The sequence below is a fragment of the Mus caroli genome, chromosome 12, assembly GCF_900094665.2.
Source record: "Mus caroli chromosome 12, CAROLI_EIJ_v1.1, whole genome shotgun sequence".
Taxonomy (NCBI): domain Eukaryota; kingdom Metazoa; phylum Chordata; class Mammalia; order Rodentia; family Muridae; genus Mus; species Mus caroli.
The window spans coordinates 50,098,825-50,120,211 of NC_034581.1; the positions used below are offsets into that span (position 1 = coordinate 50,098,825).

General features: G+C 44.1%; 1 protein-coding gene across 1 annotated transcript in view; it reads right to left on the minus strand.

Annotated features, from left to right (window-relative positions):
* Snx6 (sorting nexin 6) overlaps window positions 1–14,785 on the minus strand; it is a 41,245-nt gene extending 26,460 nt beyond the window's left edge. The window contains exons 1-4 of the mRNA XM_021178804.2: window positions 14,709–14,785; window positions 14,515–14,562; window positions 2,668–2,772; window positions 2,054–2,164 (exon numbers count right to left, since the gene is read on the minus strand). Of these exons, the coding sequence (XP_021034463.1) occupies window positions 2,054–2,164; window positions 2,668–2,772; window positions 14,515–14,562; window positions 14,709–14,714 (270 nt within the window). The 5' untranslated portion in view covers window positions 14,715–14,785. The remainder of the gene's footprint in view (window positions 1–2,053; window positions 2,165–2,667; window positions 2,773–14,514; window positions 14,563–14,708) is intronic.
* Window positions 14,786–21,387: the final 6,602 nt, after the last annotated feature.

Below are 21,387 nucleotides of genomic sequence, written 5' to 3' on the forward strand. Positions count from 1 at the left end.
TGTGAGCCACCATGTGGTTGCTGGGATTTGAACTCTGGACCTTCGGAAGAGCAGTCGGGTGCTCTTACCCACTGAGCCATCTCACCAGCCCCCACACACACTTTTTTAATCATAATGTTTTGTCTGGGCATTTTTAACCCTACCAGTCTTTCACTTGTATATTCTAGTTTCCAATCTGTGTGTGTGTGCCCCCTCCGTTTTTTTTTTTGTTTTTTGTTTTTGTCTGTTATCTAAACAGGAAGGTGTGGGGATGGATGGGTGTGGAGATGAATGGGTGGGGAGTTGGGGAGAATCTGGGAGGCAATGAAGAAAGGGAAACCATGATTAGAATATAAATATACTGCATGAAAAAAAAATCTATCTTTAATCTTAAAAAAGCCCAAATAAATAGATAAGCATGAATTGAATTTTTAAAATTAAAGAACTTGAAGTGCATTTGTGTTTTGCCTCTGATTATGTCTGCGTACCATATGCATGCCTAGTGCTCACAGAGGCCAGAAGAATGCATAGGATCCCGGCAGTTCCCAGACATTTGTGAGCTGCCATATGGGTACTGGGAACTGAACTTGGGTCTCTGAAAGAGCAGCAAGCACCCCTAACTGTTGAGCCATCTCTCCAGTTCCCCTAAGTTAAAAAACAAAACAAACAACAACAAATTGCTCTGAGAAAAGGGACAGAGTCAGACAGCATCATACACTTCAGGATATACACATTAAACAGCTCCTATACAGCAGGCACCATGGTGAGCAAAGAGCTTACAGATAACTTATACTCTTTATGATACATACTCTTTATGATATACACTCTTTTAAAAGCCTTGATGAGGAATAGTTGGCCTCCTGGTAGAGAAAGCGGAAAAAGGTACTCTCCTGTGAGAGGTTGGAGGAAAAGATGGGGTTAGATTACAGAAAGAAGGCATTATTGCTCAGTCACCAAATCCTGAGCTATACAAGTCAAGGGTGTGTGTGTGTGTGTGTCTCAGGATGGAGACACAATGAAGTTGTGATGACCTCAGGGAATTCATAAATGTCAACAGCTAGGGAAGAATAACTAACTACTTATTCTTGACTGCCATGTCTTCAGGAACCTTCTAACCTTTAAGTACCTGTCCACTCAGAGCCCAAATCCAGAAAACATTTCCTCATTAATCACCCACTTCAAACTACCAGTAACTACCCAAACTACCAGTAACAACTACCCAAACTACCAGTAACAACTACCCAAACTACCAGTAACAACTACCCAAACTACCAGTAACTACCCAAACTACCAGTAACTACCCAAACTACCAGTAACTACCCAAACTCAGAAGGGCTCCTATCTATAGTCCTAGAAATTGACAGGCAGCGTCAAGACTGTTGCAGGTTCAACGTCAGCCTGGACTATAGAGTGAGTTCCAGACCAGGAAGGGGCTGGGCAATACAGCAAGACTCTACTTTGAAAAAAACCCAAAGAATTCAAGATCAAGTAAGAAATGTAACAGACTCAAAGTCAGACAAGACAGCCCAGGATAAAAGGTGGTAAGCCAACGCCTCACAGCTGCCATTTTACAAATCACATCAGTTACTAAAAATGCTAAACGAAACCACAGGAGTTTCCAAAATGCTCTTAGAAAATGAAAACTCAGGCTGGGGTATGCTTAGAACTAAAGATATCAGTGTCTTGCAGAGGAGCCAAGAACAGCTCCTGACACTGTTGAGTGGCTCACAACCACCTATAAGCCCAGCCCCAGGGACATCCAATGCCCTGGCCTCCACAGGCACATGTACACACCCACACACAGATACACAGATACATCATTACAAATAAATGAAGAGCCGGAGAGATGGTTCAGCAGTTTGGTACTCTCCTATAGGACCTAAGTTTGGTTCCTAGCACCCATGTCAGGCAGCTTACAACTTGCTGTAACTCAAATTCTAGGGTATCTCTTCTGGCGTCTGCGGGTACCTGCACACACAACACCTAGATACATGCACATCAGAAAAAAAAAAAGAAAAGAAAAAGGAAGAAAGGAAGGAAGGAAGAAGAAAAAAGACCCCTGCCCCATACTTACAATGTAACCTGCATAGTCTTCATTTTCAACAAAGGAATCATGAAGCCAGATAAATTCCTCATGTTGTCGAACGACTGAAAATTCATTTTGCTTAAAATTTGGCAATGAACTCTGTAAAGACAACAATTTTCTTGAATAAAAGTAACATTATCCTCAGATCTTTGAAAAACAAGTTAATAGGCACTTATATATTGTATTGATATCATCCCTTAAATCTATACTTTAGCTCGGTGCGGAGGTGCTCACTTTTAATCCCAGCAGGCCAGAGGCAGAGGCAGGCAGACCTAGGAGTTGAGGTGAGCCCAGTCTACACAGTGAGTTCCTAGACAGCCAAAGCTACTTGGTCAGACTACGTTCTATGATAATTCCTAAAATCATTACACAAGTAACTTTCCCAGCCTAGTCTACATAGGCAGTTCCAAGACAGGCAGAACACTACATACCATTTCGAAAAACACTTAACAAACAAAAAGTAACTTCCCTAATCTTGTTTGTTAAAATAGCAGCCAATTAAGACCTATGACTCCAATATACTTAAAATTTAAGTTCCAATAAACATATTACACAAGTAACAGCCTTTCTAAAGTAACGCAAAACACAAAGCCCCACTTTACCTTTGTGTGAACAGTGAACTTGACTTTATCCCTCTCACTGAGAGCGTCAGAAATGTCCACCTGCAGAGCAGCATCACTCTGGAGATCTACATTTATTGCTTTAAGCTAAAAAAGAGAAAGCACAACATGAAGAAAATTTGCTCTATTTTATCTGTGTGTGTGCGCGTCTGAGTGTAAATATGTGCACCATGCGCATGAAGGAGCCCAAGAGGGTTAGAAGCAGGGGTAGGACCCTCTGCATTACTGGCAGCTATGTGGTCTTAAGCAACAAGACAACACAAAAACAAACCAGAGACCAGGCCTATACTCTCCTGTGGTCCTAGGACTCAGGAGGCTGAGGCAGAATGGCAAATACAAGACCAGCTAGACCCCATCTTAACCTCCACCAGCAAAAGTGTAGGAACTGGTTTTCCTTTTTGGTTTGTTTACTTAACTCATGTTCAAGCCACTTTTAAAATAATTCCTGTGGCAGGCTGGCTAATGGCTCCCAAAAGGTATCTCTATCCAAATCCGCACAATCTGCAATTGGGCCTTATGTGGCCAAAAGGATTTTGCAGATGTGATTCACTTAGGGTTTTCCAGAGGAGATCATTCTGGTGTACTTTAAGCCTTATTTATTTTTATTTTATTTATCTTATGGATGAGCACACTGTCACTGTCTTCAGACACACCAGAAGAGGGCATCAGGTCCTATTACAGATGGTTGTGAGCCACCATGCAATTGCTGAAAATTGAAACCCGGGATCTCTGGAAGGGCAGTCAGTGCTCGCTGAGCCATCTCTCCAGCCTATACCAGTCTTTAGGGACAAACAACTTTGCATGGTGGTCCTTACCCTCTGGAGGAAGAAGCAGATGAAGCGCTGTAAGTTAGAGGCAGCCTGATCTACAGATCAAGTTTCAAGGCAGCCAAGGCTGTATGGTTTTAAAACCCTGTCTCAAAACAAGCCCAACTAATTCAACTGAGAAAAGGCTGCTTGACTGCAAAGCGCAGCCATGTTCCACCTACTTCCAAGTTGAAAGAGAAAGAAGACCCTACAGACTCGGGGGGAAGGTACTGGGTCTCTGGGCAGTCATGCTGACCTCTGTCCTCTAGAATTCTAAAAATTGCTGTTGTTTTAGCCCATTTGAGGTGATTTGTTGCAACACCCAAAGCAAACGAGTACACGAATCACATAGTTTTGGGAATAACTTTACCTTTATTTATCTTGTTCTGTGTGCAGGCACGCACGAGCTGGGGGTGGGTGGGGCGTGATGGGGTAGGGTGTCCCGGTTCATCCTTGCACTTGGTAAGCAAGGGCTTTACTGCAGAGCTACACGCATATTTCCCCACCTGTTTTTTTTTGTTGTTGTTGTTTTGTTTTTATTGCCCACACCAGCAGTTCCTAAACACACCTGATAAGAATCAGCAACCAGGTGTGTGGTGCACTCTGAAATCCCACAGACAGAAGGCCCAAGAGGAGTCAAAGTCTGCGGCTAGCTTAGGCTACATAATGAGCAACAGGCCAGCCTGAGCTGTATGCCAGGACTCTGTCTCAGAAAACAAAGATTACTCCACATAATTAAAAGTTTTTTTCTTCAACTTTCTCATCTTTCTATATCAAATACAAGCCCCCCCTTATCTATGGCACAACACTTGACTTTTCCCAGTTTGTTATCTGAGACAAGGTTTCACTTTACAGCCCTGATTGACCTTGAATTCAAGGAAGGACTCCTGAGGGCTAGGATTTACAGGTTCAATGGAATTATAGGTACCCACCACCATGCCCCAGAAGACATGTCTTTTCGATTCTCCTTTTTTTTTTTTTTAATATTTATTAGGTATTTTCCTCATTTACATTTCCAATGCTATCCCAAAAGTCCCCCATACCCTCCCACCCACTCCCCTACCCACCCACTCCCACTTTTTGGCCCTGGTGTTCCCCTGTACTGGGGCATATAAAGTTTGCAAGTCCAATGGACCTCTCTTTCCAGTGATGGCCGACTAGGCCATCTTTCGATACATATGCAGCTAGAGTCAAGAGCTCCGGGGTACTGGTTAGTTCATAATGTTGTTCCACCTATAGGGTTGCAGATCCCTTTAGCTCCTTGGGTACTTTCTCTAGCTCCTCCATTGGGGGCCCTGTGATCCATCCAATAGCTGACTGTGAGCATCTACTTCTGTGTTTGCTAGGCCCCGGCATAGTCTCACAAGAGACATCTATATCTGGGTCCTTTCAGCAAAATCTTGCTAGTGTGTGCAATGGTGATTTTGATTCTTCTATCTTTATAAATGTCTCTGTGTCACATAATGAACTTTTTTTGTGTGTTTCAATTTTATGATTGAGGGTCACCACAACATGCGGGTCTGTATTAAAGGGTGGCAGCATAAGGAAGGTTGAGAACCACTGGACGAAATAAAAGTTCATTATGTGGGAGGCAGAGGCAGGTAGATTTCTGAGTTCAAGGCCAGCCTGGTCTACAAAGTGAGTTCCAGGACAACCAAGCCTATACAGAGAAACCCTGTCTCAAAAAACCAAACCAAACAAACAAAAACAAAACCCAAATAACTGCTGATTTAGTCCATGATTATAATTTTTAGGTAAAATTTACATATAATATGCAAGTCTTAATATTGCAAAATGCCAAACTGAGATACTGAAAGACCTCTTTCATTTTCAGAGAGTTCCTTTGCATCCCTTTAACAAACTTTACTTCTCTGCCTTTAGTTCTTGTGTCCGGCTTATAAACACGTGGGGGGTGCATGTGCTTTGTGCTGTTAAAGTCAAGTGTCAATGTCACCTGTCACGATGCTATATATACACACATATATACATATACATACATACACACACACATATATATATATATATACATACACACACACATACTTTTTTAAGATAAGGTATCAACTGTGTAGCCCTGGCCATATGAGAACTTGCAAGCGTAGGTCAGCTATCCTGTCCCTCTCACATAGTACGATTAAAGGAGTATGACACCATCCCTACCTGATCCTATCTTTTCAGACTGGGTCTCTCATCAAACTTGAAGCTGACAGTTTGGTGGGTCACCCACCCCCAGGATCTGCCTGTACTCATGTCCCCAGTACTGGAATTTTAAGTATATACTGCTATGTCCAACTTTCTCTTTCAGCAGGTTCTGGAGGTCTGAACTGAGATCCTCATGTCTGTACAGCAAGCACAGTGAACCATCTCTTCAGCCTGTTTGTTCTTTTAAGATTTACTATTTTTATGTGCATTGGTGTTTTACCTACACATGTCTGTGTAGAGGTGCCAGATCCTTTAGAACTGGAGTTATAGACAAATGTGAGCTACCATGTGGGTGCTGGGAATTGAACTTGGGTCCTCGGCAGAAGCAGCCAGTGCTCTTGACTGCTAAGCCATCTCTCCAGCCCTGAGACCTAGTTCTTAGCTTCCTGACTTTTCTGTTACTTCGCTTTTGCACACCTTATATTATATACTTTGCACTATACCTTAAGAGTTATTATTATTGGGCTGGTGAGATGGCTCAGTGGGTAAGAGCACCCGACTGCTCTTCCAAAGGTCCAGAGTTCAAATCCCAGCAACCACATGGTGGCTAACAACCATCCGTAACGAGATCTGGCTCTCTCTTCTGGAGTGTCTGAGGACAGCTACAGTGTACTTACATATAATAAATAAATAAATCTTAAAAAAAAAAAAGTTATTATTATTAACTCAATCTACCACGTCTTTTTCACTCTTTTAAAAGCTGAGTTCACGACCCTGTTCCAAAAACAAAATCTAGCTCTAGATTTGTTTTTAGGAAGTACAAACCAAACAGGTGGTGGCGACATAGGCTTTAATCCCTAGCACTCAGGAAGCAGAAGCAGGCAGATCTCAGAGTTCAAGGTCAGCCTGGTTCAGAGAAACAGAGCCTTTAAAAAAAAAAAAAAAGTAGACATATAAAGGATTATTCTATTTGACAGTAAGTTGTACTTCATACTACATATATGTAAGACTTTTTTCAAGACCTGTTTATAATAACCAAGGTATACATGGAGAAGCCAGTCTCTAAAGTGAAATCCCTCTGCTCCCTTATCTCATGTGGTACTATCACATCAGCACAAAAATCCACTGAAAATTCATTTGCTATATTGTTTCAGTGCTTTCTGTTTGTTTGTTTTGGTTTTTGAAACAGGGTTTCTCTATGTAGCCCTGGCTGATCTGAACTCTCTTTATAGACCAGGCTCTTTGTCCTTACAGAAATCTGCCTGACCCTGCTTCCAGATTAAAGGTGTGTGTCACCACTGCTGGGTGTTCAGTGAATATTATTATATTTTAACACACTTGAAATAGATCTTTCAGTTAACTGTATTTCCTAGTATTATACAGAAAAAATTTTCAATCACCTTCACTAAGACATCATAAAACATTGTAAATTTAATGTCAATCACATAAATTATACAGATTTCTCAGGTAGACTCTGTTTCCCATTGGGGGTGGGGGAAGGAAGCCAGTAACTTTAGAAGGTTTTAATAAGGGAAAGACTTAATGTAGAGACATCCTATGATTACCAACATTTGATCAAATTTCTGCAAGAGTTCAGTTTGAGGAAATTTCTAACTAGGCTTTAACTGGTTTAATTTTTATTTGGTCCCATAAACTTTGTACTTCAGAGACAGAGTAGGTTAAATATTGTGCTGCTCTTCGTAAGACAGACATGTTAAGCAACAAAAAGTACAGTATCATTAAAAATAGCTTAAAAGACCAGGGAAGTGGTGCGCACCTTTAATTCCAGGGCTGGAGGCAGCACCAGGCAGATCTCTGGAAATCTGAGGCTAGCCTGGTCTACATAGCAAACTTTCTCTCAAAAAAAAAAAAAAAAAAAAAAAGAAAAAACCAAAAAAAAACAAAAAACAAAAAACTAAAATAAAAGTTTAAAGATCCCGAGCTAGAGAGATGGCTTAGGCGTTTTAAGAGTACCTGCTATTTTTCCAAGAATTGAGGACAGAAATTTGATTTATAGCACCCGAGTGATGGCTCACAACTGATAGTGCTTCGAGCTCCAGAGGATCCAACACCTTCTTCTGGCCTTCAGGGGTCCTGCACTGTAGGTGCTTGCACAAACACATACACACACAGTTAAAAAAAAGAACCTTGCCGGGTGTGGTGGTGCACGCCTTTAATCCCAGCACTCAGGAGGCAGAGGCAGGCGGATTTCTGAGTTTGAGGCCAGCCTGATCTACAAAGTGAGTTTCAGGACAGCCATGGCTATACAGAGAAACCCTATCTCAAAAAAAACAAAACAAAACAAAAAAAACCCCCAAAAAACAAAAACAAATCCACTAAGCTGACCATGGTGGACATGCCTTTAATCCCAGCACTCCAAAGACAGAAGCAAGCTAATCTCTTGAGTTAGAAGCAGCCTGGGCTATATAGTGAGACCCTGTCTCAAAAACAAAGTTATTTTTATTTAAAGAAGGGCGGAGAGCTAAATTCATGGTGGCAACAAAAAGGTTAGGAGTCCAGAAACTAGAACTCAATAGTGTGTCTGACTACAGCTCCTACTAGCTATATATGATCACGACCAGTTCTTCAGTCTTTCTGAATCTATATAGATGTGTGGATAAATACTGTACAGGCACACAAATAATGCAAATCTTTGTTCCAGGTTTTAAAAGAACTTTCAGTCAAAGTAAATGTGTGGGGAGCCCCTTACAGCACTGAACTACATATACCAAATAGACAAAGTGCAGAGGCGCTTCAAAGACAGAAAGACAGTTTGTGTGGGGTAGGAGAGGTATGGGCCGGCCACCACAAAGGATTGTCAACAGTGATAAATAAGAGCATAAGATGGCTGGACTTTACTCCAAAAGAAATGAGGTACAGGGAAGTCCTTTTGGAAAGTGAAGTGATTTGGTGAGAAAACAATGAGGGAGAACGGCAGCCAGAAGGATGGAAGCTCTGCTACACCAAGGCTGCAGGAGAGAGAGATGGGAGGGCCAATGAGATGCACTTGCCACTTGGGCTGGGTTTTGTCAACACAGACTAGGAGTCGCTGGAAAAGAGCAAACTTAACTGAGGAACTGACTTTATCAGACTAGCCCCCAGTAGGCGGTGCCACCCTACTCAGGCCAGCGAGCAGCACTCCTCCACAGACAGCCCCGCTTAAGCTCCTGCTGTGAGCTCCTGCGCTGGCTTCCCTAGTTGGTGGATTATATCACCTGAGAGCCAGGGAGGCTCTAATCAGGGCTGTGTCACAACAGAAAGCAAAGCAGACCACCACACACAAAGACAGCCTGATGAGATCAGATCGCTGAACCTATGCAAAGGTACAGAGAACCAACTTCATCAAACTGTCCTCTGACCTCCACACTTTCAATTAACAATAAATAAAAGTCTCACAAGTTTTTAAAAGATACAGCAAATATTTCCGAAGTGAACTTAAGCTGGCCTCCGAGACGTTGTGACCTGAGGATCCCTGTGTGAGCTGACTGAGCATTTTTTTTTACACAGCTGGAGTAAGAGGGGAGTCCAGAAGACGCATCAGCAGCAGACCACATCTGCTTTCAAAGCAGCATGCCATTTATAATTGAAAGCACATGCTAAGGCAATTAGGTCATCACTCTGACATGCACTGCATATCAAAACACAGTGATGGTCCCGTTCAAAGGACGCATTTGTTTATTAAATGATTCGTTATCGTCCTTCATTTCTGTGTGTGGCTCCTGAAGAAACCAAGGCTGAGCCTATAGCTGTAATGCTGTGAGGTTTGGTTTTGTTTTTTAACTTTTGGGGAGAGGGGAGCACACTAGATGGGGTCTCATACTCTTAGCCTGGAAATCCCTCTGCCTCAGTTCTCTCAAGAGCACAGATTACTGGTATATGTTGCCAAATACACTATTTTAAGCCTTCTTTTTAGTCACCATAAAACATTTTCTTTTTGTCCTGAGTCTGTCCTGATAAAAATACCATGATGAAACCCTACATCTGCTTTAAAAGATTTCCTTTAAAATACCGGCTTTACTTTTACCTACTCATTATTCTACATGTCAGTGTTATTTCTGAATCTTTAATGTTCCTTTTTGCTACCTAGATCAAACACTCATTTTATACTTTCCTCTCAGAGTCCTTTTCAAAAGCTGGAGATGATGGTGCACACCGGCAGTCCCAGTACTTGGGAGAAGGAGGCAGGAAAAACAGGGTTTGGGGGCTACCTAGAGAGATCTATCTGAAGAACAAAGCAGAGAGGTGGCAGGGGGAGAAAGGCTGGCACAGCAGTTCAGTGGGTGAAGGAGTCTGAGAACATGAGTTCCCACATGGTAGGAGAGAACTAACACCCACTAGTGGTCCTTTGACCTTACTTGTGCATCCCCCAAATGAAACAAACAAATACAATGTGAAGGGGGAGGGGGAAGAGTCCCTTTTTTATAGGCTGAGCAAAACGATCTAAAGCAGTGCTTCTCAGCCTTCCCAACCCTGTGCCCCTTTAACACAGCTCTCTCTTCATGGTGTGGTGACCTCAACCATAAAGTTATTTTTGTTGCTACTTCATAACTGTAACTTTGCTAGTGTTATGAATCGTAATGTAAATATCTGTGTTTTCTGATGGTCTTAGGAGACCCCTGTGAAAGGGTCCTTATATTTCCCCACAAAGGAGTCATGACCTACTGGTTGAAAACTACTGACCTGAACTGTAAACAAAAACTGCAGTGCCTTAAAATCTGACTGCTGGGATCTACTTCTAACAGGCCAGACAAATTAAAACAGGCCAGACACTTCTATTCCAAAAACGAGGAAACAGCAAACTAAATGTGCAACAGTAATCAAACTTCAGCGAACAAGAAACTTCATGGGTTGTTAGAGCCAGAGAGGGGAGGGGAGGGGAAGAGAGAGAGAGAGAGAGGAAGGGAGAGAGGAGAGTGAGAGAGCGAGAGAGAGCAAGAGAGAGAGAGAGAGAGAGCAAGAGAGAGAAAGCACTCAGTAAGTGAACTGAGTGCTGTACAGGCCTGCTGAGCTGAGTTCAAGCCCAGGGACCCACTGCCCAGCATAGAACTGACTCCTGAAGTTTGCCTTCTAACTCTGTACATGGGCTGGAAGGTTGGCTGCATGGCTGTGCATGGCTGCTGCTTTTCCAGGGGACCTGTGATTGGTTCCTAAACTCATACTCCTTGCGGCCCCACCACACACATACTCTACACAAATAAATGTAAAAGGAGAGAGAAACTAGGCTTCAGATATTGACAGTGCTTAGCACACGGTCCAGCCATAACTGCTGACTCGCCAGTTCCACAGCAGCACAGCAAGGAAGAACTGGACGGGACACACAGCCACCTCTACGTCCTAACAGCCTAAAACATTTCTTTTTAGAGATTCAGGCTGCCTTCTCTTTCTGTTTTTTGGTTTTTTTTTTTCCACGTGAGGGATGATGTAAACCACAGAATGCATGTGGAGGTCAGTGACTGGGCAACTTGTGAGAACTGGTTTTCTCTCCATCATCTGCATCCCAGGACTGAACTCAGGCCATCAGCCTTGGGGGAGCCACGCTTGCAGTGCACAATTTCTAACTCATGATGCCTTTTTCCACTTAGGGGAGGGGAGTTCAAACCCAGGCACAGAACTCTGCCGGCAAGCTGCACCGCTGGGCTACACCTCCAGCCTATGTTGTGTTTGTGTGTTTGTTTTTAGAGTATGCCTCCTTGGAACCCCTTCCACTCTCACTTTTCCTTAATAAATTGACACTTGCTCTATTAAGAATGAGTAATTTTTCCTTTACAACCTTCCACAATTACCCCTGGGTACCTACGCCCTTTGCTTTTCCGCTCTCGAATCTTGTGACGTGTGAAGTTCTCAGATGTATCACTGAGGTACTTTCAGTTCTATATACACATTTTACAAAGGTAAAAAGCCAGCAGCACAGGTCATGCATTAGAAAACATTCCATCTTTCATATAATTAATGTAAAAAAAATATCGGGGCTGGAGAGATGGCTCAGTGATTAAGAGCACTAACTGTTTTCCCAGAAGTCCTGAGTTCAATTCCCAGCAACTACACGGTGGCTCACAACCATCTGTAACAGGATCCAATGCCCTTGTCTGGTGTGTCTGTGCAGCTACAGTGTATTCATATACATAAACTAAATAAATCTTTAAAAATTAACACTTTAGCCTGGCTGTGGTGGTGCATGTCTTTAATCCAGCAGAGATTAGAAGGCAGAGGCAGGTGGATCTCTTGAGTTCGAATCCAACATAGTCTACAGAGTGAGTTCCAGGATAGCTGGGGCCACAGAGAGAAACCCTGTTTTGAAAAACCAAAACCAAACAAACAAACAAAAAATTAACACACAAACAATTCCTATTTGCTTCTTATGGTAGACTACAAAAGACAGTTTTTTATCTAAACAAGGAAGACCACATGCTTTTAGAACAATCAGTTTAACTGAACTAAAACTAATCTCATTTCATCAATTAACTGCTAGTTTCTCCTATTTTATTTCCAGAATCAAGGATCGAGGCCAAGGTCTTACACTCACCTCTCATTTTCAACCCCACTTCTTTTCCCTTAAAGTCCAAAATATGCCGGGCAGTGGCTCATGCCTTTAACCTTAGTGCTGAGGAGGAGGGGCAAGCAAGTATCTATGAGTTCCTGGCCAGACACAGCTACAAAGCAGGACCCTGTCTCAAAACCTCAAATAAAACAAACCCCAAAATACAATTAGTAAATTCTAATTTTGTCTTATCCAAATCTCTCTCTCTCTCTCTCTCTCTCTCTCACACACACACACACACACACACACACTTTGTAATTAATACACATAAGCATTGTTTTATAGTTAACTAGAGGTTAAATTTTAGAAACCAGAAATCGAATGAAGCTGCTATGTAAACTGAGGGAATTCATGTATCATTTACAAAAGCATCTTTAGCCAGGCGTGGTGGTGCACGCCTTTAATCCCAGCACTTAGGAGGCAGAGGCAGGTGGATTTCTGAGTTAGAGGCCAGCCTGGTCTACAGTGAGTTCCAGGACAGCCAGGGCTACACAGAGAAACCCTGTCTCGGAAAAACCAAAAAACCATCTGGCTGCTACTCTCAGGTCCCCGGTGAGGAGTCTCTATCCACACCACAGGACTTTTAAAGACACCTTAGAGAAACTTACATCCCATGCTCTTGGGTGTGCCTGTCTTTCTTTCCAAGAGAGTGGCTCTTTCCTAACCCTCATGCTTAAGCCTGAATTAAACAGCTTTATTAAACCCCAACCTTGGCCTGCAAGATGGCTCGGTAAGTGAAGTGCTTGCTAACAACCGGAGTTCAATCCCAGAACCCACGTACAAGTAGTAGGAGAGAGCTTGGTCTTCCAAGCTGTTCTCTGCAATGGAATACATATGACAGAAAAGCAGAACAGACAGGGGGCTATCTGGAGGAAGGAAACAGATCAGCAGTAGTATGTGCCCCTCTGTGACACACACTTTTTAAAACTCTGCTTCAGGGGCTGCTGAGATGACTTCAGGAGTTAGAGCACACTGCTCTTAGAGACCTGAATTCAGCTCCCAGCATCCACACAGATTGCTCTCAACCACCTGTGAAACCAGCCTCTGGGGTCTGACACTTGTTTGTACATAGTTGCACCTACCCACCACACAGACAAAGAATCTCTTACCAACAACAATATCCTGCACTGTTACCATCTATCCCGAATCCACTAACACCTGCATCTCTCACATTTTCTAGGATGGATAAGTAGACACAAAATAGAAAACAAAAGGAAAACGAGGCTAGGTGGCATGCGCCACATCCACACTTGGGAGGCAGGAAAAAAGTTGCCTTGTACAAGGAAACTTGTTTCAAACCAAGTTTCTGGACAAGTGTGAGCTGCTGAGTGATAAAATGGTGACAATGAAACTTTGCTTAGTGGCAGTCATACATCAGTAACAGTGTACCTGTACAAGGCTCTACATGCAATGCTACCCTTCACTAAGACAAATGGAGTGCTGGGGGGATGCAGTGGGAGGGATAAATGAGACCTTTGAACAAGGGGCAGGAATGGGGGGTTGGGGAGGGGAGAGAGAGGTCAAAGGATACAAACTTTCAGTTCTGGATACTTAATGTACAGTGGAGTGATTAATAATAATGGATACCTGAAACTCTGCTGAGAGCAGACCAAGTACTCTCCTCAAAAAGAAAATGAAGGTACCTGAGTAAGGTCCCGTGTGAGGTCTGTACTCATTAACTTGACAATGGTAATTATTTCACAACCTCTACACGCATCAAAATATCATGCTGTACATCTTTATATAAATTATTATTTTGTAAGTCATACCTTAACATGAGCTAGAGATGGGAAACAATATCGAGAGAATCCTGAAAAGGATGGGGGTTGAGGAATATACTAGAAAAAGTAAAGATACTGAAAGCTACCCGTTCTTTGCAAAATCTTTTAGGGCAAAACTGAGATTTGCTGATTGCAAAAAAATCATTACAAAAGAGTAAATTTAGACCAAATCCATACCATTCAGCAGAGAAAGGAGAAACGAGGTACCAGAAAGCCACAGAAAGAAGATTTTTGACGGTACCACCGGGAAGGTCTGAAAATGGGTTTCGTGGCCCAGAGAGTCAAGGATGGGGGCGTTCCAACCCGGCCACCCCACCTGCAGCGGGGCCTGGGAAAAGCAAGCTCAGCACAGGGTTGGATCGCCCGCCCAGGGCGAGAAAGCGGCCACGGGACCAGCGGAACCGAGAAGCGCCCGACCCCAGGGACGAAGGGCTGCAGAAGGGCGGGGCGCGCGCCGCGGAGGTCGGGAGGGCGACCCAGGGCGGCAGCGCAGCCTGGACCCCTTCTCGGGCCACGACGGGGGAGGGACCGAGGGTCCTAGACGACAGAAGACACAACTTACTCCGCGGTCTTCCTCCGAGAGGAAGTCGGGGCCGTCATCCAGGCCTTCCTGTGGGGTCGGCGGGCCCAGCACATCGAAGGGAAAGCAGGGAAAGGGGAAGACACAAAGAGAGACATTAGCGCCCAGCCCGCGCCGTCCCCGCGCCCGCCGCCCCCACCGCGCGCCCCGAGTTCGGCGCCGCCGTGAACACCCACCATCATGGCTGCTTCGAGTCCAGGGCTCGCGCAGTCGCACAAGCAAGGCCACGAACGGAGCCGGCCGCGCGGGTGGGGCGGGGGGCGGAGCCGAGCGCCAGCCCCGCCCCCCGCCCGCTCCAGGAGGGGGAGCAGTCCCTGAAGGGGAAAGGACGCAGGGTCCTTTGCTCCAGGTAAGAGGGAGGGTTGGCCCAGAGCGATAGTCGCTGCTCACTGCTGGCTAGCTCAGGCTTGGGAAGGCCCCAGGGCCACCCGGAGAACGGTCCACTTCTCTTGCCCCCGAGGGCCCCTAAAAAACTGTACCCGCACTCCCAGGAAGTCACAGTAAATATTCTTGTCTTTGTATTGAGTTACATGATGATTAATCACCATTAATACCATATTGCCTGTGGAAGTTTCAGGAGCCAAAAGCCTTCACACAGTAAGCAGACAGGGGCTATAATCAAGCTTTTACTGCTGGGGAAGTAATAACTACCTCAGTTTGGGGTGCTAATGACCGAGCACTATAAAAACAGAGCCGTTCTCATTACAAGAGTATTCCTTGCCTTTATACTAAGAAACAATCCCCAGACCTGATTTAACTGTCCAGCTGAGTAGCAGAAAACGAGCATCCACAGATGCTTCAAGAAAATAATCCCTTGGGCCAGCATGATGGTTTAGCTGTGAGGAAAAGTACTTGCTGCTAAGCCTAGAGGCCTAAGTTCAAGCCCCAGGACCGACCCACAAAGTAGAATGGTACTGCAGATTGTCCTTTCACACACACAAAACCAATAAATAAATTAATTTTATAAAAATAATCATTTCTAACTTACCACACTTCACTTCTACAAAGGATCACTCAAGCTAAGCTTGTGTCTCCACTTTTTTTTTTTTTTTTTTTCGAGACAGGGTTTCTCTGTATAGCCCTGGCTGTCCTGGAACTCACTCTGTAGACCAGGCTGGCTTCTAACTCAGAGATCTGCCTGCCTCTGCTTCTGCCTCCCAAGTGCTGGGATTAAAGGCATATGCCACCACTGCCCAGCCTATTGTGTCTCCACTTAATGACATCATCACTCTCAAGGTCCAAGCCTGGTTTCTACTTGTCCTCTTCAGATCCTTCATCTCCTCGCGCCTCACATCCAAACAAATACCACCGTGTCTGCAATTGACTCATTTTCTCCACCTCCCTTCCTACACATATACATGTATATAATGATCTGCTGGTGTGAATCTTCTCTCCACCCCTGGCCTTACTAGCATCTCAGCCTTCCTGGGCTCTGACATTGACACCCTAATTTCAGCCAAGAAGCAGTTACAGAGAGATTCCATTGCCCTTTATCATCAACAAAAACTCTGAAATGACCAAAGTGCATGCTGGCCAGCCTCCAGGCTCTTAGCATCTCAAATATCTACTACAGGGCCCATGATGGCAGCCCGGCTCCTCTCAGCTCTTCTCACCCTGCCCCAACCCTAAACATCTCCAGCTCATAGGCTTCCCCTCCCCAGCTTCCATTCCTATATAGCCCTGCCATTCTGCATTCTGACCATGTTCTTTCTCTCTCTCTCTCTCTCTCTCTCTCTCTTCTCTCTCTCTCTCTCTCTCTCTCTCTCTCTCTCTCTGTAAGTACACTGTAGCTGTCTTCAGACACTCCAGAAGAAGGTGTCAGATCTCCTTACAGATGGTTGTGAGCCACCATGTGGTTGCTGGGATTTGAACTCAGGACCTTCAGAAGAGCATTCGGTGCTCTTAACCACTGAGCCATCTCTCCAGCCACCTATGTGATCTCTTGGTCCCCTCTCTCTTGTCTCTCTTTTCCTTCCCTCTTTCACTCTCCCCACCCCCCTTCTCCTTTCATGCCCTGGTCCAGTCTGCTGCTCATGTAAATTCTACTTTCTCTCCTTGCTCTGGATTCTTCCAATTGATTGTACCCTCTCTTGTATCTATAATAAGAACTTCCTCTCAACCATGGTCTTAGAGAGACCACTGAGTTTACTTTAAGGGATTTTAGGGGGCCGAAGAGATGGTTCAGTGGTTAAGGGTACTAACTGCTCTTTCAGGGGTCCTGAGTTCAATTCCCAGCCACCACATGGTGGCTCACAACCATCTGTAATGGAATCTAATCTCTTCTTCTGATGTGTCTTCTGGTGTGTCTGAAGAGAGCAACAGTAACAAAACAGGCACATAAAGTAAATACATAAGTAAATCTTTTTTTTTTTTTAAGGGTTCTTTGGAAAGTTGATTAGATGGTGTTTTGCTGAGGCAAACACGTGAATGAACGTTTTGTTAAAGTGGACACAGGTGAAAGGCTAAGGCAGACTTGTGAAGGAACGTTTGTCTGAAGCAGACACAGGAGAAGAGGATGTGCTGCTAAAGCAAGCACGTGACAGGACACGTGATGAAAGATTCTTTGCTAACACGCATGTATTGGTCCGCCTTACATTGCATAGTTGAGCTACATTTGTTGGGACGGCATAGAGAGAAATGCACCAAAAAACTTCTGTGGTGTGTTACAGTTTGTTGCTGCTTCCAAGGACTCAGGCTGATTGGATGCACATGCGGAGGCAAAAGCCAAGGCTGAGGTAAGGTACGTGGAGGAGACGTGATATTTGGAGGGCATAAATAGGACTCTACTGAATGATGGAATAGAACTTGGCTTGCTGGTAAAGCTAGCTGGGCAACACTTGTAGGTCTCTCTTCATAGCTGATCTTTGCTTCCCTGAGAGATTCACAGCTGAGAATTTCTGGTGTACCTGTTGGTCCCTCCTGCTGACTCGAGGAGAGGCCTGAGGTCAGGGTGTCTCTGCTGTCACTAAACGGACTCTACTAAACTGGACTGCTGGTGTATCTGTGAGGTGTTTGCAAGTGGATCGAGCTGCTACTGCCTGCTGACCTGTGACCTGAACAGTCGATTTCCAGACAACACAGATGGGAGTTGCTCCAAAGAACCTTTCTAAACAGGTCCACTTCCCCTGTATCCTTTCTTTTCCACTACCTCTGATGGGCAGTGGGTTACAAGGAAGGTTAAAGCATTTAAAAACCATCATTAAGGGATTGGAGAGATGACTAAGCCATTAAGAGCACTGGCTGCTCTTCTCCAGAGGTCTTGAGTTCAATTCCTAGCAACCACATGGTGGCTCAAAACCATCTGTAGTAGGACCCGATGTGCTATTCTGGTGTGTCTGAAAACAACAACAGTGTACTCATATACATAAAATAAATAAAGTCTTTTAAAAAATCATTAAAAATAGGATTTGAAAAAATTAAAGTTATAGACCATGCCTTGGCTTTATGGTTGTTGAGACATGTACCTCTGACTGGCCAAAGTGACCTGGGTGAACCAGGCTGGCCTCAAACTTGCAGAGTTCCTCCTGATGCCAGGGTTATAAGTGTCTGCTACCACACCTGGCTTAATTTTTGTGGGGTGTGTGTGTGTTTTCTTTATTTATTCCTCCGTAGTCACCGTTCATGTCTTTTCTCTGGCCATTAGCAATTATCAGTCATCTTTTCCCAAGACTTTCCAGGTGAATGTGTAGCCCAGGTTGTCCTCAAGTTTGTGACCTTCCTGACTCAGCCTCTTAAGTGCTGAGATTATAGTGTGCACGATCACTACTGAATATCTCCTAATTTTTCTTATGCTCCCATCTCTCTCCCTTATCCTGCACACTGCTTCCAGATGTCATCATACAACACAGATGTGGATGGTGGCAAGGTTACTCCACTCAGTAATTCATGTGTTCAAGCTATGGCTGTATAGATGTATATGCATGTCTGTGCACAGTGTGCCCCATGTGTACCTGAGAGAAAGGTCAGAGGTTGAAGGGTATTATCTTTCTCTATCATGCTTTTCCTCATTGCTAAAGACAGGGTCACTCTGGCCATCAAACCCCATGATACTCCTGTCTGTGCCTCCCCAGTCCTGGGCTCATAGATAGGCCCAGGCTACCATGTTCATGTCCATGTTTTGGTTTTCTTTGTCTTTTTTTTTTTTTTTTTTTTTTTTTTTTTTTTTTTTTTTTTTTTTTTTTTTTTTTTTGGTTTTTTGAGACAGGGTTTCTCTGTGTAGCCTTGGCTGTCCTGGAACTCACTTTGTAGCCCAGGCTGGCCTCGAACTCAGAAATCCACCTGCCTCTGCCTCCCAAGTGCTGGGATTAAAGGCATGCGCCACCATGCCTGGCTTGTTTTTTGTCTTTTTAATGTAACTACTGGGGAGTTTAAATTCAGATCATTGAGCTTGCAGTAGCAAGCACTTTAGCTCCCAATTGTCTTTTTTTTTTTTTTAACATTTTTTAAGATTTATTTACTTATTATATGTAAGTATACTGTGTAACTGTCTTCAGACTCTCCAGAAGAGGGAGTCAGATCTCATTACCTATGGTTGTGAGCCACCATGTGGTTGCTGGGGTTTGAACTCAGGACCTTCAGAAGAGCATTCAGTGCTCTTAACCACTGAGCCATCTCTCCAGCCCCCTAGTTGTCTTAATGAGAGCCACCACTAATGTCCACCAGTAATGGTCCAAATTGTTCACACTGCAATTCTAAGCCCTCCTTGTTTGAATATCTCCCGACTTTGCCATGTCCCCCATCCTATCTCACTGAATTGAAGCTCTTAAGAAATGTCAAATTCGGCCGGGCGTGGTGGCGCACACCTTTCATCCCAGCACTCAGGAGGCAGAGGCAGGTGGATCTCTGAGTTAGAGGCCAGCCTGGTCTACAGAGTGAGTTCCAGGACAGCCAGGGCTACACAGAGAAACCCTGAAACCCCTGTCTCGAAAAAAAAAACAAACAAACAAAAAACCCACCCCTCCCAAAACAACACCTATAAGCCCAAACAGGACCACAGGGTCTTCCTCAGCTATAAAGGGAATTTGAGGCCAGTGGAAGCCACATGGGATCCTCCCTCCCTCTATTCCTCCCTCTGTCTGTCTGTCTCTCTCTCTCTCTCTCTCTCTCACACACACACACACACACACACACACACAGCTGCAGTTAATGAGCAGGATTTGTGTACAACTCATAGCAGAGTCCTGTTTGGCCATGTAGATGAAGGTTGAGAGGATCACACAAAAACACTTCAGAAGCCTTGATTATTTTTACATTTCTTTCTTTTTTTTGTTTTGTTTTGTTTTTTGAGACAGGGTTTCTCTGTATAGCCCTGGCTGTCCTGGAACTCACTCTGTAGACCAGGCTAGTCTAAAACTCAGAAATCTGCCTGCCTCTTACCCACCCCACCCCCTGCCCCCCGGGTGCTTAAATTTCTTTCTTATTTTACTTATGTACATGAGTACACATAGTTGTCTTCAGACACGAAAGAAGAGGACACTGGATCCCATTACAGATGGTTGTGAGCCACCATGTGGTTGCTGGGAATTGAATTCAGCACCTCAGAAAGAACAGTCAGTGCTCTTAACCATTGAGCCATCTCTCCAGCCCCCTAAATTTCTTATTTATTAATATTTGTGTGTGTGATGTGAGTGAGTGTGGGTGGGTGGCACATGTGGAGGTCAGAGATAACTTTTGAGAGTTGTTTCTCTCTTTTCACCATGTGTTCAAAGTCTTGAACTGATGTAGTCAGCTCTGCACATAAGCACCTTTACCCATGAGCCATCTCAGGGGCCCTACATCAGTCATTACCCAAAAGTCTTAAATGTCATTTAAATGAAGCCCAGAGACACTGTAATCTTTATATGCCAAAGATGATATGTTTTATGTTAAAATCCTTACTTATAAAAAACATACAGGACAGGATTGGAAATACAATTAGCATAATTTAAATGACTAAAAAGACCTATGGTACTCACTGCAGCTGTGTTCCATAGCAAAAAACTCATGTGCATAAAGAGAATTTGTCCTTGAAACAATGATGTGGTTAGCTAATACCCAAGCTTTCCTTACTGAGTAAAGGGCACAAGCTTTATTCTGTGAGTGATTTAAAATGTAATTATCAGCCGAACTCGGACATACACACCCTTAATCTTAGCCCTGGAAGCCAGAAGCAGGTGGGTCTCTTCAAATTCAAGCTCAGTCTTATCTACATAGTGAATTCCAGGACAGAAAAAAACCAAAAGCACTAAGCATCAGTAACTGATATTACTAACACACAAAAAGTTATAAAAGTTAAGGAGAGGCCTGGAGAGGTGGTTCCAGGCTCAAATGCATGAACTGCTCTCTTTTGTTTTGTTTTTGTTTTTCAAGACAGAGTTTCTCTGTATAGCCCTGGCTGTCCTGGAACTCACTCTGTAGACCACGCTGGCCTCTAACTCAGAAATCCACCAGCCTCTGCCTCCCGAGTGCTGGGATTAAAGGGATGCGCCACCACCACCACCATGCTCAGCTTGGGCTGCTCTTTTAAAACATCCACATCTTGTAATTCCAGCTCCTGGGATCTGATTCCCTCTTTTGGCTTCCATAGACACCCATGGCACATACACATCCATATACACATAAATATAAAACTAACTAAATAAAAATAGTTTGAGGCCAGCCTGGTCTACAGAATGAGTTCCAGAACTACCAGGGCTATACAGAGAAACTCAGTCTCAAAACAAACAAACAAACAAGCAGATAAATCTGTTTTAAAAGTTTAAGGAGAAGCCGGGCGTGGTAGCGCACGCCTTTAGTCCCAGCACTCAGGAGGCAGAGGCAGGCGGATTTCTGAGTTCGAGGCCAGCCTGGTCTACAAAGTGAGTTCCAGGACAGCCA